The sequence below is a fragment of the Phasianus colchicus genome, chromosome 15, assembly GCF_987193195.1.
Source record: "Phasianus colchicus chromosome 15, bPhaCol1.hap1.1, whole genome shotgun sequence".
NCBI classification, from domain to species: domain Eukaryota; kingdom Metazoa; phylum Chordata; class Aves; order Galliformes; family Phasianidae; genus Phasianus; species Phasianus colchicus.
Window position 1 is genome coordinate 8,304,997 of NC_143450.1, and position 18,563 is coordinate 8,323,559.

An 18,563-nucleotide genomic window follows, 5' to 3' on the forward strand; every position below is an offset into this window, starting at 1 on the left:
ATGCAAGGAAAATATGGATGCACATAACGATAACATCACCCCCTCTTTCTGTACTGCCTTTGGATTCAGAATAAAGTCAAAACAGCACCTGAAAGACCATAGCAAAATTCCTGCCCAGTGAAGAGAAGCATTAGAAAATGTGCAGCTTCCCTGACAAAACGTTATTTAAAAGTCATTCTAAATTTCTCATAACTTCAGCATAAATATAACTCAAAATGACTTAAAGGACTTGATCTTGATTCCGCTGCTGTTTACAAAATGTAAATCCATCGGAGCTGTCGGAATTACACTTGTTTAAAGCTGGAGGAATTGAGGAAGAATTTGGAATTTTGATTCAATCTTTAATTGTGCACATCCCTCACATACACAAGACGCACTGACTCTCAGGCAGAAGATAAACACGTAATAAATCAGCTTACTTTTTTTTCAGCTCTTACTCACAGTGGAATCCCCAAAATTCATTTTATTTTATCTTTTTCCCACTCTTCAGCTTTTTCTCTTTCATTTTCCTTCCTCCTCTTCAATCACCAAAGGTTTGCTTTTCTCATTTTCTATTTTACATCACTCCGCTTTGTTCTCTACAATGGAAAGACAGACAAGCAGAAAGAAAGGCGGACAGACAGACAGACAGCACAGAGAGATCCAGCCAGTCCGAGGCAATAACTCCGGACACCCACATTCTGGAGGAACCGTTGCTCTCAAAAACTTTTTATCTTTATAAAGGGAAGGGAATCAAGACTCATTTGCATAAGGGTTCATTCCATCTCTTCAGCTCACATGTTTATAGCTCTGGAAAGTCCCTTTCTGATTCCCTGCTTGATAAGGAGCCAGGAAGGTAAGCAGTAGCAGGGAGAGGTGAGAACTGTTTTGCTGACCTTGCAAGCAGGGCTTAAGTGCAGTACTCCATTCTCCATGCTCAGAGGACCCAGCTGAGAGATTTGGGTGCTTTTTATCCTTTGGACTTCAAGACTCGGACTGTGCTTGTAGAGCTAAAGATTCAAGTTGGAGAAACCCCCACTCTTGCACAGGAGGAAGCTCTGGTCAGGCGCTCAATACTTCAGCTTCCTGTCTGTACACTCCGCGGTCTAATCTGGGGAAATCCTGAAAACATTATCAGATGCCTGATAAGCTCCTTAGCTTTCAAGTACATAGTGATTCAGTTTCGGTCAAAACCTCATTTGAATACAGTTTTAAAATCTACATAAAAAGTGAGTCCCTAACAGAGAAGAGATTAGACTTGCAGCCTAACATCACTGGTATCCAAAATAACATGAGTGATATTTAAAACTGGCATAAGCAAACCTACTCTTCCATACCTGCATCAAGATGCTCAGTGTGTGTAATTCAAACTTATTAAAACGGGCTGGAATTACACGTCTGGTTAACTAAATGCCTTCATTTATCTACAAACAGCACAGCAGAAGCAGCAGCACAGATTGCTTACCCCATCCCAATGCTGCTCACCATTGACTCGAGACAGATTGCTTCTGAGAGAGGGATTACTTGAAACTCCAGTGCCCACTCATCCTAAAAGCTTCACTGGCAAAACTGGCAAGTGTGGCAATGTTTGCTTTGTTCAATGCAGACAGTCATTTTTACCAGGCCTTAGATGGATATTTCCAAACTCTTTCCCAGCCTCTCATTGCAGGACAGCAGTACAAATCCTGTAGAGGCATGCTCTGCTCTCTGATCAGTGGATTTAGCCCTGGAAGATTAAACTTCCAGTACCATAGTCTGAACACCCAAAACTTTCCATTTCAGACTGACATTGAATCAGGGCTCACCAAAGGGAATCACTCCTGCTCCGCTGCCACCTTCATCCCAGTCTGGCCAAGGAGCTTGGGAGCTTCTTGAGGACATATTCTGGGAAGTAATCCTTCACAGACAAGTTTTGAAGAGCTTGGAGAAACCCAGTCTGCCTACAGGTCCAGAGGGAACTCGGAACACTTTCCCAGTTATTGTAGATCTGCAGGCAATCCAGGCTTACTTTTTTTCCCCCTCTCTGACCATAAAGTATATCAAATGCTTTTCATAAGAGCTCTGATGTTTGCACTCACCCTTAGGGTTACCACAAAAACTATGCTCGTGTATGGACCAGTTACTTTGGAGAAGAGAAAAATTGAGAAGGTATTTGTTGTTAATAACCACATTCCTCTGAGTCTGTACAAAGGCTCAGATCATCCGTACTCAAAGCAAAGGTTTGTATCATCTTTTGTTTCATCCCAAGGTCTAGTTTACAGATTCCTAACTTGGCAAATGCACAAAATACAATTCACAGGAGCAGAGACTTCAGACACAAAACTATTCACTATTTTAATAGCCCTAATGAAATAAGTAACAACAGTAAGTATCACTGGCAGGAAGATCCATTGACTCTGAGTGGAGATCCAAATGTGAAATATCCCAATGTTTAAAAAGCATCTGAAACTGAGATTTAATCTTTCAGCAGCAAGAAATACCCAGTGTAGTCAAAGAAAATACCGTGTCTGAGCTCTCAGGCACTGCCTTGATCTTTCTGGTGGTTGCTGCTTGTCAAGTTTGGGTATGAGAAGCAAAGGCCCTGATAGGACTTACCAATAGTGATGTTTGAATGAACTTGCACAAGTCTTTGCACAAGAGGGAACAGTTATATTTCAGGCTAAAATTCAGCAGCATTTGCAGTGCTCACTGGTGCAACTTTCATCACATATCCCCCACCTCAGTCCCATGTTTAAAAACCTCCTTGTAAGCAGCACTGAACTAAATTCATCTGTTTCCTACAAACCAATACACTCTCGCTGGTTTGGGTAATCTCTGGTAAGGATTATCCCCATTTCTTGGGTAACAAGAGGTAAGTTTCAGTATGCACTCATCAGCTGAATAACCTAAAACAGAAAGTAGCTCAAGAGCAGCAGGGAGACCCACAGGGAGATAATAGCACCTCCTCAGTCCATTTTCCAAGCAAGAAGGAAAGCATGACCAGTAAAGCCTAAACACTTACATAGGCTTTCAGAAAGGAAAGGTGGCAGGACAGGCTCTTTAGTTCGCTTTGTGGAGCTGAAGCAAAGGCTAAGGGAAAAAAGCTATATGGTGACAGAAAAGAGAAGATATATACACTGTGCATCATTCTCAACAGCTGACATCAGTCGGGATGGTTACTATCATCTTCACATCTCATCTGGAAAGTTTTGACTAGCAGAATTTGTTTTTTGACAGGAAGTCTAGACCTCATCCTAATTCAGTGGCTGGAATTTCTTGAGGCAACATTATGTTAAACCAAACAAGATAACAATACAGCCCTGAGTGCAGTGTTCTCAGAAATACAATATGTAGACAAGCTGTACTTTGTAAAGGCACCAAATCACAGCCCAGGTTCTGCTGTCAGCACCACCTGGCAGTTTCAGCTTTTTTGCTTTATTTATTGCTGTTCTCTGTATTCTTTATAAATACAAAGGGCTAATTTTCCTCTTTCACTGGGGAGGAATGTGTTCTCAGAAGGGAGGGTCTCTCATAAGTAAAGCTATTTAAGCAAAAGCTTTACAGCAGTATGAAACATGGAGGCATCAGAGAGAAATCAGATCCATACGTAAGTATCTTTCACAAAAACTGTCTTCAGAAAGCACAGTAGACACACAGACATTTCTTGCATAATTTCATAAATCTTCCATTCCTGCTTACAGCATTTCTCTGTAACAAATAGTGAGATGAAACCGTAAATTATAAATTCCAAGAGAAGCTGAAGCTTGTTCCCACTCAAAACTATGGCAAAATCCACACTACTTGTGAAGAAGCTGGAATTCCTTCCTCAGTATGTCAAAAGCAAACTTTTGCTTATTTTATCTTCAGAGATGAGTTCCGTGGGTCTCTTTTTCTGTTGTGTAAAGCCTTAAACGTACATGTAAATATATGTTCTTTTTTACTTTTTTGTTTCTAGGTGTCAGATTTCTTCAAGTTGAATTCACATATAACTCTTGTGCACTCTCCTACTGACTTCTGTCTCATGGCTTTAATATGCAGTGCAGCCATTTGATTCAAAAGAGGCTGATAAAGAAACCATAAAACATGAATATTTGCATATTTAGAAAGACATATCACAAACCAGATAAGCTTTATTTTGCACTGTGATGGATATATAAGCTAAGAGACAGTGCTCCCAACTATTGTGTGAGCAGTAAAGGGCCCTGGCAACATACCTGGAAGAGCGGAGGGGAACAGTAGGAGCAGCCCTTCTTGTGTTCTACTGTTGGCCTGTGCAGCCTGCAGAAGGGCTCTGCTGGCAGACAGGGCTCACAAAGAAGGAGGAACGTGCCAAGACAGGAGAGCTGAAGCTGCCCTCCGTGACATTCTTTTCTGTACTGGGAACCATTCCCAGTAGGAAATGCCTGCAGAGATTCACATAGAAACACCATTAACCTCCCCCACAGAGCCTGTTTGTGTACGTGAGTGCACATACATGCCCATATTTCTTGTCCTAAAGGAAAAGCTCTGCTCTGTAGCTGCACAGAAGGCTCCAGTATCACCAGAGCAGCCCTGCAGTTTTGTTCAGGGTCCTCCATGACAGCCACTGTATCCACCTTAGATTCTTGAACCCTGCCAGAGTAATCCCACTCTGGTTTATCATTCTCTTAGCCATTTTGCTAAGTTGCTTTTCTAAGAAGGCAAAGTCCTGAGTCATTGATTACCATACAGTGAGAGCCCCACAATCTCAGTGAGGCCTTGGCATGCCTCCCTGCTGCCATGCCTGGTGAGCATCGGTCCTACATACACCTCAGCTCCTGACAGGAGGCTCCCACTGATAGCAACGCTGTGTTTCAGTGTGCAAAAAAAAAAACAAAACAAAACAAAAACCTGCTGCTGTCCTACCAGCCAGCTGGGCCAAAAAGAAATGATGCAAAGCAGCATGGGGCAGCAGAGTACAGTTTCTGTAACCAGCTTCATACATGACTTCACTAGATGTTTTGCAGTCAGGACTCAAAAACAGGAAGGTTTCAAATGAGTTACGAAGGCAGGAAGTGAGTCAGCCCCGAGCAGGGGGACAACAAACAGCAACCCCTTCACTGCCTCAGGCACAGCCATCCCGAGCCAGGTGAATCAGCCTGGGACCAGGAACCAGAGCGGCAGGAATCGACAGTTGTCCTTCTCTTTGCACGAGCAGGCTGGCCACCAGCCACCCTCAGGCCCACCACCAGCCACCCACAGGCCCTCCCCTTTTTCAGGGGCACCGCGATCCTGTGTGCTCCACTGAGGAGAGATGGATCAGAAAACTGCTCTGGAGTCGCCCTGCTGGGACTACAGTTTCAGTGCTTCTCAAGCATTTTTAAACTTGAGCACAGGCTTCTCACACATTCAGATGAGTACTGTGCTCTTGGAAATAGAAACGCTGACACCTCCTCCTCGGCTGCCATCCCACTCTGCCTGAATCTCAGAGAAACTGCTCTGAAAACATTGTCACATCAGCCTCCATAGAACAAGGGAATATCTAAGCAGGCTGAGGCATAAGCCAAACTATCTGCTTGCCTAGAAACAGATGTTTATCATGGAACTCATCTGGAATAATCAGAAGAGCCATAAGCCATTTGTGTGACCACAGCTGAGCGGCGTTATGGCAGGGGATCTGAGGAACTGCAGTCTGGGGATAGGTGCAGAAGAGGCCCAAGTCCTTTTGTAGGTGTACCTGCAGGCACACCTGCAGGCATTTAAAAATAGAACCTGGGTTCTGAAGTCACACATACAGCTTTGAAAATTATACTTGAGATATTCAACAGTATTGCCTTTCACACAGAAGTGTTGCATTCCTGGTCGCAGCATCAGTAAAGAACATCCAGCACTAAAGGCTGGGAAGTCACACAAGCACCCATGACTGAGGTTAGTAACAAATTCCCACCAGCTTTTGCAGACTCCCAAACAGGACAAAATAGGTGAAGTATTGGCTGTGAGTGCATGGGGTTCCTACTATGTTAGTCAGTGTTTCAAGGCACAGTGTTGAAGCTGTCAGGAGGATGTGTCATTTTTCTTCTCTGTGTATCAGTCAGAAAGATAGGATGCTAATTTCAGCTAAAAAATGAAAATAAAAAAGTAAGACTGTAGAAGAACTGACAGAACTGGCTCAGTTCCAGTTCTAGCAAAGGCCCTTGCCTCTCTGCTTCTTCCTCCCAAAAATAATCTACAAAGCAGCAAGCTGCTGTATCAAAAGGCTTAAAGTGACAGCATGGTCATACACAGCTGAGTGAGGAGTCAGGAGACAGACAAGTAAAATATGACCATCCTCGAGGTGAGAAGACTTCAGTACCAAGCATTGCCAGATCCTTGCTAGTTTCAAAAGACACTTAGAGTAAGACTCTGGAGGGTGAGCATGGAAGAACAACACTTCCAAAGAAGGTTTACAAAACTGAAAGAAATTGCAGAGAACTCCTTATCTGAAAGGAGAAAAAAAAGTAGTTGGGGTAAGACTGGGTAGAAGGTAAAAAAGTAAAGTCCAGCACCTGGTTGCAACTTGCAGGCTTTGAACATTTTCCAGTGGAATAATTATTCATAGCAAAGTGCTGTGCTGTTCAAATCAAATATTTCCCACAGGAATGTTTTCATTTTGATTTTTTTTATTTATTTTTTTTCTCATAATTTTTTTCTCCAAATGCTTCTGGAACTAGGGAACATTGGATCAACAAAATAATGTTTCATTTCTAACTTTTTCAGGGTAAGATTTTGTAAGTCAGGTTTGGAATTGGAGTCTTTATTTTATAAAAATGAGACACTTAATATGACAATTTAAAATACCTAAAAAGAACTTAAGTTCCTTCACAAAATCCAGGAGATGAAATAAATATAACAGGCACTTCCAAGCAAAGCATCACGCAGCTGCTAAAGGTAAAATATATGTGGCTGCCTACATACAGAACAGTTGTGCTGGCTGTTTTGTCAAGGCTTGTGTATTTTTAAAAAATAAGGCAATGGAAAGGAGCAGACAATACCTAAACAGCTATAGGAACAAAACTGTGTGAACAAAGCTTTCAAGCAGGAAAGGTGTGAACAGCAAAGAAACCATCACTCACTGTTTGATGCTCAATATGTTTAGGCCAATAGAACTTCCTGAAAGTAAAAAGAAACCATCAGAAAGAATCACAATTTGTTTCTCCTGCCGGAAGTTTCCAAGCAGCAGGCATAGCGAAGCTCACTTCTGGCTAGTCAGATGTTTACAGGGAGGTGCTATCATGCTGAATAAAATGGAAAACCCTTTGAACTAGTAAATACTGGCAACACCTTCTATTTTATTATGTATTTGATTAAGGAAGAAGATGATGATAGCTTATCTTAACATTATATTAACTTATTGATTCCTGAAGCTGAAATGTTTTTGCTCACCAGGCTCACAGAAAACAGAAAACAATAACTGATTCGGGCTGTATCTTTTCCTCCTCGTTGCAGCACTGAGTCATAGGGAGTTTACAGAACCTGAACTGGAACAAAGCCAAGAAATATATATTCCTGGTGAGAAAAAAGTTCAGCTGAAAGCCAACATCCCCTGATGGGGACATCCCGGCACAGAAGCTGTTTGTGCCTGCTGAGATTTGCCACAAGCCATAGTCCATCTCTCTGAAGACATCTGATTCACCAGCACATGGAGCAGCAGCTTTTTTGCTGTCCTGCAGAAGTATTCAGTGCTGCTTTTGAGATCCATCAGGGACCTGGTCACCACACAGAATTCCTGCACCTGCCCAAGGTCCCTCAAAGGGGACGCTGGCCATGTTATTTACCCCGCAGAATTGCACATTGCTCAGGGGAGCAGCAAAGGTCCGTGGGGCCCCACAGTTGGGATTCCCCTGAAACAACACCGGGGACATCCCTCGCTGCAGGGGCAGGCACACAGTAGTTTTGTTTCCCCATGGACAGCTGGGAGTTTATCAGAGAAGGAAGAACATGGTGACTTTCAGTTCAGCTCCCTGGGAGCTCAGCAGCTTAGTCTCCCTGAGGCACAGCTCATCTCTCCATCCTCTGAGGTGCACACTCAGACCACAGAGCTGGAAAGAACCACTACAAGGAACATGAACATTTTCAGATGTTTTCTTAAGCCTACCGACACTCCTTATCCAGCTGGCTGTTTAAAGAAGGTTAGTAGCAACATCATGCTTGGATATGAGAAAGAAAAACTGAGCAGCAAGAGAGAGAAGAGTCACAGTGGTACTAAAAGGTGCTCGGTTGTTGCACAACAGCCATGCTGGTATCGTTCACAAGTAAAGATGAGAGGCTTTTTTGAAGAAAGGGTCAACCTCTGCCTTCTGGGAAGACAAGGGTCTGTAATTTGGGATCAGAGAGACTTCTCCTAATCAGGATCCATGTCACATGCACAGGCAGTCGCATTTACAGAGAGAAATCGCAAAGGAAGCATTGCTGAGATCTGTCCCTGTGTAAAGCACGCTGAGCAGCAGTGGGTGCAGAAGCCAAAGGCATAGGCTCTGCCCCCTCTGCCTCTCTCAGCGTCGATCCCTGCGGTGCAGGGAGCCTGAGGGCTACAGCCCATCGACACAGCCCCACAGTAGCAAGAATTGATGAAAAATTTGCTCGAGTCCCTCGTTTTCTGACAGTTGGTAACAGGGGCTCCCTCTTGTGGCCCAGCTCGCCAAAGAAAGTAAAAGCCTGCCAGAAGCATTAGGAAGTTCTTGGCTATGTCCCCATCCCCACCACCTGCCCCAAACATCGACTCAGTCCAAGGACGCTGCTTCTTACTGCTGACTCCTTTAGCTCCCTTTACCGCCCTCCTCCTACCAAGCTGTCAGCTACATCCTTACCCTCTTGTATTTTCACAGCACCAACTCTGATGCCCTCAGATGCTGCCATTGAGGTCTCTGAATCCTTCTGCAGCCATACTGTGTGCTCACTCATACCATATTCACAGTGATAACGTCCTCTGTCACTAGCAGAATGTGTTATCTTCAAGTTACATGTAACACATCATCATCTCTTTGTCCTCATCCTTCAAAGCTTCCACCCCAGAACATCTACTTCCCCGACAGGACATGGGGCTGCCTGTACCAGCCCCTGCACAGCCTCTGGCTGTCAGCATGGCAATACCCAATTCTGCCTCTCACAGCATGAAGCTCAGATGTGCCTGATGGCTTTCCCACCATGACTGCAATACCAAAACAGAGAACTGACTGATTATTAACGTGCAGCAATTAAAGGGGGAAGGCAGCAGGAAAATGGCATCTTCCATAAGTACTGATTGGTTGCACCTCAATCAGAGACGTGGCAGACACTTTGGAGGAGACATGCTCTCCTCCGGCACTCACAGCCACAGAAGGGTGAAAAGGCCAGACAGTACAGGCTCCAGAGTAAGAAAGAGGAGCCAAAGGAATGCTGCATATAACACGTGAGGCTCAACAAGTCTAAAGCCAGGCAGAAGGATGCTTGATGTGCCTGCACAAGCTGCAGTCAGCCCCTTCTGACAGCAGCACAGCTGTAGCCCCAGGCTCTTTTGATACTCTTGACTGCTTTCAGCCAGTGCTCTCAGAGTTTTGCTCATGGAAATTTAATCTGAATTGGGAAAGAGCAGAAGACTTAGGATGCGGTCTCTAGAAAGCACCAGAGCAAATCCCAAGGGCTGTTGAGCACCCACGTGAAGGCAGTGCAGGCCTGAGGCTGCAGTGCTGAGTATGCAGCACAAATGTCATTTTTAATCATGCTGGTGATTTACTTCTGGGTTACTGGGCAGAAAAAAAGGAGGTCAAATCTATCTTCGGAGTCTGCCTCACCCATACAGTCTTACATCTTCTGCAGGACTTTTCTCAAGCCTCACCACACAGCTCAGAACGATCCTTTTATTAAGAGGACTCGGGGTTAACTGTGAAACTGAAACCAGGTGCGTATTTCTGAAGTCAAACCAAATGCTCAAGTGGAACAGGTTCTTTCTTAAGTTATCAAATATCTCAAAACCAGATGTTTGTCTGGGATTTTCTACACAAGCCGAGTCCCTGAGGAAAACATTCAACCCCTAAGTACCAAGGCTGTGAACTGAAGAAACTGCCATTTGAACTGGACACTGTTGCCAGGACACATCTCAACCTTATTAAGTAATAAAGCTTTATCTGCTCAAGTCAGAAATTGGTGCATTTGGAGACATTCTGCAGGTTGTTGTAAGATCTGCTGAAGCTTGTGGAAGTTGAGCTTGCAGTACTGTGAGGGAAGTGGCATCACCAAGCGCCTGTGTCTCTTGTCACACAGTGAGTACCACTTTGGGGACATCAGAGAGACGTTATTGTACTTCTATACAGCACTTTGCTAGCACTAATAAAACTACAGTGAAAATAAAAGTTACAAAATTCATGGCCTTACTAGCCCTAGAGAGACCAATTGCCCGCAGGCTTCTAATTTCTGTTCCTTTTAAACAACGGAAGATAAAAAAGCCCTCAGCTGATATACGGTTCCCTGTAGCCACAGGGTAACGGCACACTGAATTCCTTACAGCTGACTCTTACCCTCCATTTCACATTAATGGTGGAACGAAACCCATTACAGATGCCTGCGCTGTGCACAATGCACCAAAGGCAAACATCATCGCAGCACAGCTGTCAGGCTGCGGGAGCTGTAATGCAGGCTGTTACCACGGTGCCTCCTGCTGCCAGCACCTTACAAATAGGGTGAGTTATCTGATGTGCACTGCAGTAATTTTACTCAGCCTGCTAAGACATTATTTTTAAGTGAATCTCTGAGTTCTCTTTGCAGAAATTCAGGTAGGGATTTAAAGTAGTTGTTACTATCAGGTTGCTGAGAAAGACAACATCTGACAAACTGATAGCAGTCAATAAAGTACCTGTTCTATGTACCTTATTACTATCCAGATTTCCCAGTCACATCATGGTTACATTGGCCTTTTAAGGATCACTCAGACTGAGAAGAAGACACCAAACACTTATATCATAGCCATGGATTCACATCCTTGGCAGGAAGCATAAACCTGATCGAATGAGCTGAAAGAAGGCAGACAGTTTTAAGCAGGGCTTCTGTTGGTGAGGTAATGCTCTGACGCCTCTTTGAGCTCAAGTTGATTCTATTTCTGACACTGCTCAATCAGAGAAGCAACATTTTACAATATATGCAACTTTAGATATATATATATCAACAGCAAAACTGTTCAGGAAATTTTTTTGTTACCAAAGATACTGTTTGCCCCTAATTGAAACAACAGATAGCAGTGCAAAAGTCCCAAAGGGTGGGCTGCCTGCATCTCAGAAAACAGCATTTTGTGGGCTTACATAGCCTGAGAGCTGCAAAAGATGCCTAAAAGTTTATGTTTTCCTGATAGAAGAGACTGTGCCTTTGTGACTGTGATCTCATTGAGTCACTGCAAACAGGAAGCTCAATCCACAATGATTGAGCCTCATCTCAGCTTGGTTCTCATGCAAGTTGCAAGAATCACAAGAACATGCATTTCCCTTTAACCCCAACCAACTGAGTTCAGAAGTACCTGAAACAGGAAAATTAAAAGCTAACTGAAACCAACAGATATTTTTGACAAATGTTTACAGAGCAGAGCTTTGAGGCAGATTTGACCTGCATTCGCCAGAGAATCCAATGAGAATAAACAAAGCCTCAGGGGAGGCTCGAGTTCAAAGTTTATCAGCAGCAGGAAGACTGTCTCAATCATCTGATAATCATTTATGAACATGACATAAGCTATCCATACCAATATGAAATCTTACAGTTAGTAAGCATGCTCTGAATGTTTTGACATCATGAGCATACACTGTGGGTGTGGCACAAAAATGTAATTTCTGGAGGAGGGAAGAATAGATGTATGCACTTGATTACTGAATATTTCAGAAGAAACAGTAAAGGATTGTTATAAAAACAAAATACTGATATCTCTCCAGATCAAACAGGTGGACATGCAAATAGATGCAGCCTATATTTATGCATTTATCTTGTCACAGCCTTGAAACAGGCAGTCGCAGCCTTGCATTATCTCATACTATGTTGCCCTGTGTTTTGTGTTATACCAAATGACTTCTGTTTTAACTTGCATGGCTGCATAGGAGGCCACATGGTGGCACTGTGCGATCAGTTTCAGTGCCTCACTTACAGGCATTTTCAGCTTCAATTGGGTTTGAAGTCTTGTCCCGGCTCAAATGAACTGGCAGAGACGAAGTTAGAGGACTATGCATTTCCTTACTTCCTTCTAGTTTTGCCTTAACTCCCGTGACTGTTAGATTATACCCAAACTTAGATTTCAGCTGAAAAGGCAATGCTAATTTTAATATTTCTTGAGTCTGAAGTAAGGGTCATCAAAAACCTGAGATATATGATTAAAAGAAATTCAGTTCAAAGTTTTTGCTGGTCTGATATTCTCCTGATTATTTTTTGAAGTTTCAAGCCAAAGGCAAGAAGCCAAAGACAAAGAGCAGCTACTGTATAATTCATTGGTATTTAACGCTGCCTAAAACCCTGACAAGTTTGAGAGCAAAGCAGAATGAACGCCTGTTTTTATTACAGGTGGCTGATAGTTCAGAAACAGCTAACCTGATTAAAGGTCAGAATTTGCAACAGGACAATTCCCAGAAGGCTTGTCTACCTTCAGGCTCATCTGCTTTTGATGAGTAAAAAGCGTTAAGGACTTGAAACATTCCGAGGCCTGTTATCCTTTCTAGTTTTGAAAAGGATTTTCTCTACCTTTGACAGCTGTGCAAGGCACAACACAAAGAGAAAACAGTTTCACATTCATATCACACCTTCAAGCAGTAAGGCTACAGCCATAGCACGCCTCCAAAACTGTCCCTGATCTGCACCAAATTAGCCTGATTTCTTTTAGTTAACATGCAGTTAACATATTATTTGTTACTTCAAGTACCACTATAGGCATGAGCTGGAAAGCTGTTTTTGCGGCTGCTTAGTTGTGGCATTCTGGAGCACCCAGACTACCAGACTGCAAAACCCAGGCTGCTACACTCCACAAAACTGTAAGAAGCTGTCTAACAGTTCTGAGAAAAGCTTCTACAGGCTGCTGGTTCCCAAGTTCATTTTAAAGATTCAATAAAACATAAGAAGTCTTAGGCCTGCTTTGAGAAGCACTGTAAAAGCTGTTCTCTAAACAGTCTCCAATTACGTTTATCCAGTAGTTTTGTTGGCTTTTATTTTAATTGGATCTATGGATCAAAACACTTTTCTTCCATCTTCATGGACTCAAAATCACACTCTACAAGTCTGTCTGCAACTCCAGGTTCCCAACAGCCCACTGAAAGTTGAGTAACTTGCAGATTGCTCAGAATCTCTGTTGAGTGGCAATAGCAACATCTTCAACGTATTTTAATTAAAACAGTTAAAAGAACAGCCTACAGAACATAAGGACCTTTATTACAAACATAGAAAGCATCAAGTCAGAGCACCCTTTCAAGTGTATAGCAAGAACATCAGTAGAATGCTTAGCACTTAACATTTAGCACACTGGAAGTAAGATGTAGAACCCCTGTCTAGATACTAGACTAGTAAGATAGCCACAAGGAGGGCAATAATAGAAACTGTAGGTCTTATTGATATATGTAGAGTTATTAAAGTTAAGGACCATAGCAAGTGGTCAAGTATTTTCTCAGTGCAGACTATCATGGGATTCTAAGATAATGAACAGAATACACAAGTACTCACAGCACCGTGTCCACAACCTAGATATGCAGCTCTTAATAACGTGTCACCTTTGTGTTCTGTGACTAGTGCTGAGTGATGCTTTTAATTCACCTGTATACAGGAAAGCTATTGGACACTACTTAGCTAAACAACATCTTGTATACCACTAGCACACAGCACACTGATGTCTTAACTACTACAGCAGTAATTATGGTGATTGCAAAGTATGATCATAAGAAAGCACTGTTCATTTCTCAAGAAAGTGACTTGCATAGACAGGAGATGGGAATAAGGGGTTAGGAGTTGAGATGTAGAGGTCTGGAAAACCACTGGTCTGGACTCATTAAACTGCTTCTTTAACGCCTGCTTTCCTTCAGCCCCGAAATGTCATCTAGACTACACACCTACCAATTAGGAAAATAAAGCTGTTGACAAGCTCCATCCTTCATCTGTCAGTCACAGTGATGTTAAATTTGACACAGCAATTCCTGTTCAGTGTACAAGAGCTCAGCTGCCCCAAAGAACAACAAAAAACTATCACAGTGTTGTAATACATGGTCAGTATGAGCTTAAGGCAGCTCAGGCTGCTGCAATCCAGGTAGATCAAAGTATTACCCAGGAACTATAAAAGCAAGTTAACACCAATTGCTAATGTTGTATACAAAACTAGAAGTACAGCAAACATTAATGGCTATGATTCCTGACTTTCGCTAGGACTTCCTGTAGCAGAAATGCTAAGTCATGGCCTGAAGCAATGATTAAGCACCTGGTGGGAAGGCAAGGCCAAACCAGGGGGAGCTCAGGTGAATGCAATGCAATGGAATGACCAGAAAGGGTGGGACCAAGATCCAACCCCCTCCCCCCTCCCTCCCCCCCCCACCAGACCTCATTTAAGAGTAGGCATTGGAGGTAAGGGTATCTTGTCAGAGATCCCTGCTTTCTGAAGGTGAGCGGCTTTTTTCCTGTGTTTTTGCATTCATGGCTGCTGCACTTGGGCTTGTCCTTGCTTCTTGCGGCCTGGGACTCTGCTACCTCACTATCATTGCTGTGTTTTCTATCATGTTATAGCATTACGCTTTCTGAACTGGCTTCTTAGTGTGTGGAAAAATACTTAAGAATTAGAAATGTAGTTGTGTATATCAAGCAAGGACATCCATCTGCTATTAGTTCACTCTCTTTTCTCAGAAGAGTGAATTCACACAGTCACTGTAAGTAAATATTTCTTTTTCTGGAACAAAGCAGATGTTTACAGTAGTAGATATGTAACTACTACGCTTATGTAAGCATCATAAAACTTGCAGGAAGATGGAATAGCATACTAGAATCATAGAATTGCTAAGGTTGGAAAAGACCTCAATCATCCAATCCAACCATCCACCTATCACCAATAATTCCCGCTAAACCACATCTCTCATTACAGTATATCTAGGGACAATGACTCCATCACCTCCCCAGGCAGACCCTTTCAGCACCTGACTACTGTCTTGAAGAAGTATTCACTAATTTCCCACCTGACCCTCCCTTGAAGCAACCTGAGGCTCTCATCCTATTGCTAGTTGGTAGCAGAGGTTGACCCCCACCTCACCACAACCTCCTTTCAGGCAGTTGTAGAGACTGGTTAGGTCACCTCTGAGCTTCCTCTTTTCCAGACTGAACAATCCCAGCTCCCTCAGCTGTTCCTTTTACAACTTGTGCTCCAGACCCCTCACAGCTTTGTTGCCCTTCTCTGAATGTGTTCCAGGGCTTGTCTTTCTTGTAGTGAGGGGCCCCATATTCCAGCCTTCAGTAAACACCTCAAACAGGCAACTGTGAATCATGCCACCTCTAAACCTGACTTGTCTTACGTGATTGCAGAAAGGAACAGGAATAACAACAGTGGTGAGAAGAAGAAATTGAATCTGTACTTGTGATTTGAAGATTCATATGCTAACATCTGGATATAATTCAGAACACTGAATTATAAATGAGCTTTTAAGCAAGACTAAGCTTTGTTTTAATAGCCTGTCAGATAGTAAAATGCCTACATCTTGGGCATGAAGCATATTAACTGTACTGAAAGGAAAAAAAAGCAAGCTGAGTTTTATTTTACAAGTTAAACTAACCTTTATTATAAACAGAAAATTCAATAGAAACTTCAGAGTATACTTTTAAAAGTCATAGTTCATAGGTGGCATATCAATGATGTCATCCAGTGTAGAAATAAAGTCAGTAGGTGGTTGTAGCAAGTCTGAAAGTTAGAAATAGAGCAGATTAGTTACTCATAAAATCCAGAAGTTCACACTCAAGCTAGCTGCTGGTGGATTAGCAACAGCCTCTTGAATGGCTTCATCAAGTATTGTCAGCTTGTATGAGCCAATTCCTCCTAGCAAATGAGTTAGCAATGCATTACAGAAAGTTACATGGCTGTGCAGCTTTGAGACCACTACCTATGCCAGTAGAGCTGACCAGTTAAATTCAGCTCAGTTATATACCACGAGCTCTTTGAGACAAGTGTCCTGCTCTTGTACTCACAAGAGCAATAGCTGTTCACTACTGCAGCCAACTCGTTTCCTTCCCAAACCACTAATGAGCACTGTATGCACTGGAACTCAGGCTAGTTTTCCACTTACCAGACTCCCATGGCATCTTTTCAAGCTTTACAGGTGAAGAAGTTATGTTCACAGGTTTGTCACAAGTACTTGAGTGTATCATGAGAGGAACACCATACAGCTTGATATTGCTTAATCTGTGCTCTTCAGAAACTTCAAAACTCTCAAAATCTGTTTAGGAAAGACATGCTGTAGTTCAGTAACAGCACACAATAGCATGAGAAGCTGCAAGTTGTCTTTGATTAAGTGAAATGGGAGTATTTCCAGGACAATTCAGTCCAACAGTTCCTTCTCATGGAGTGCTTATTTACAGTTACTTATAAGCGTCCATGATGTTTTGTATGCTAATGCTTATCTGATGTGTATGTAACAGTCATTATAAAGCAAGAGCTTTAAGGAATTTTTTTAATCCCTATGCTATGTCAACTATATCAAGCAGTATGTATGTTTAAAACATTCAGTTGAGAACAAGGTGATGCTTCAAAAATAACGAATGCCCTTATGTTTAAGAAAGGACTCAGGAAAAACCACAACAGCTCAGTGAAAGTCTTACAGCATCAACACTTAGTCAAAGTCTAATTAGTTTTTAATAATTACCCCAAGAGTTCTTACCTAGAGGATCAAAGGGAAACATGTTTTCTATTTCTGGGTAAGCTTCATCACCCACTGCATCCCAGCTTTCTAATCCAGCAGTCTTTTCAGCAACCTTAAAATGAAATGAAAAAGTCATGTTATTTGTGCTATCATGTATTCTCAGTGTGGTACCCTTTCTGTGCCTGTAAGCCTGTATAGCATAGAAAAGACACGAGTGCTTGTTATACAGGCTCTCCAGCTATGTCTGAATTCTAACACCTTTGATACAAATAAGCTGCAAAAGGGAAAATGCTTCAGCTGAGCTTGTGTGATGATACACAGTGGCAACAAATCTCTGCAGTATGATGTTTAGGCTCATAACAATAAACATCCACTAAATAGAATATGAACAAGACAATAACCCAGCCAATATTTTGTCTAGAGCCACTTCTTTGCCCTTGTGTGTTCCCTAAGCTGCTGTAGGTACGTCATGCATTCCTCTGATTCCCATCCATTACAGAAAGGTTGTACTCACTTTCTTTGCACTGCAAGGCTGACTTTTATCTTTCATCTGTTCCTTCTTGCTTGTAACTCCTACAGTTCTGTTCACATTTCCAAGAGCTTTTCTGACAGAGTGAGATGTGGCTGGAGTTCTGATTGGTTTTTTTGGAAGTGGAGTACTGACTTGCGTTCTTTCTGATAAGACTTTTGCTGAAGACAGGAAGGGAAGGCAAACTTTAGCACCATATCAACCCTAAAGCTTGCTTCTAATGAAGTGCATGTGCTAGAAAGCTAGTTGTTGTTCTTCACTTATAACTCAAAAGTACAGACCCTGTCTGTGACAAAAGACAAGTGATTTCCACATTTGTAATAACTGATAAACTTAGTTTTATTATTTATCTACTTAACCCGTTCTGTTATTTCTGTTCAAAACAGTGATTAACAAAATCCAGGACACGCACTTTACTGCATTCCACACTGCCTCCATGGAGCATATACCCACATGATACTGAAGGGCGTCTCAGCTGGTTCTTCGTAGCACCAACTTCACCATTCTCCTTATCCACAAAGATCAGCGTTGACATCTCTGGGCTGATGAGACCACCCTGGAAAGGCATACAAAAAATCTAGCCAGTTCTTGCTAACAGAAACAAGAAAACAAAACAGCAAGCGTTTGAAGAATGCTAGGAATGGTGCCAAGTTGGATGGGGCAGCCTGGTGTAGCATTAGATATGGAGGCTGGCAGCCCTGCATGCAGTGGGGGAGGGGGAAGGTTGGAGTTTGATGATCCCTGAGGTCCGTTCTGACCCAAGGCGTTCTATGACTCTGTGATGACAGTTGCCACGTGCTGGCTCTTAGAAGAGAATCCAGCAAGCCGTGCTTCGTGCCATAGCAGTTTAGCTACAGACTATTGGCCCTGGATACATCAGTGCGCGGACCCACGGAGCTCACGTGGGCTTGAGAAAGATTCGAGGTCTCACTGCAATGCTGCGCGGCAAGGCCTAACACCTTTGGTTTGCTGCCTCGCTTCTCTCCAGCGCTCAGTGCCGCTTACTGCGGGAAGCCTAGGCCGGCGATCCGACTCGTAACGCGAGCAGCCTGCAGTCACAGCGGGCCGCTTCCCCCGGGGCAGAAGGATCGCTCGGCAGCCGAGAAAGAACTCCCTGCGGAGAGTCGTGTGCTTACCTGCGACGAGAGCCGGACGGGACGTGAGAGGGAGGACAGAGCGGGCGAGAGCGGCTCAGAGCACAGACAGAGAAAAGTACAGACTGCGCCCTCCGCCACCAGCCTCTCCAGCCCCTCCGCTCCTCCTAT

General features: G+C 43.1%; 1 protein-coding gene and 1 long non-coding RNA gene across 2 annotated transcripts in view; both read right to left on the reverse strand.

Annotated features, from left to right (window-relative positions):
• Positions 1 to 1,216, reverse strand: part of LOC149915892 (uncharacterized) — a 39,730-nt gene extending 38,514 nt beyond the window's left edge. The window contains exon 1 of the long non-coding RNA XR_016471345.1: positions 876 to 1,216. This is a non-coding gene — a long non-coding RNA (uncharacterized LOC149915892). The remainder of the gene's footprint in view (positions 1 to 875) is intronic.
• A 14,460-nt stretch (positions 1,217 to 15,676) lies between these two features.
• PTTG1 (PTTG1 regulator of sister chromatid separation, securin) lies at positions 15,677 to 18,563 on the reverse strand. The gene is made up of 6 exons (XM_031598046.2): positions 18,435 to 18,563; positions 17,752 to 17,854; positions 17,284 to 17,459; positions 16,788 to 16,881; positions 16,197 to 16,346; positions 15,677 to 15,814 (listed from the first exon to the last, which is right to left on the reverse strand). The coding sequence occupies exons 2-6, from the start codon at positions 17,831 to 17,833 to the stop codon at positions 15,735 to 15,737; spliced, it is 582 nt and encodes a 193-aa protein (XP_031453906.2). The 5' UTR covers positions 17,834 to 17,854; positions 18,435 to 18,563; the 3' UTR covers positions 15,677 to 15,734.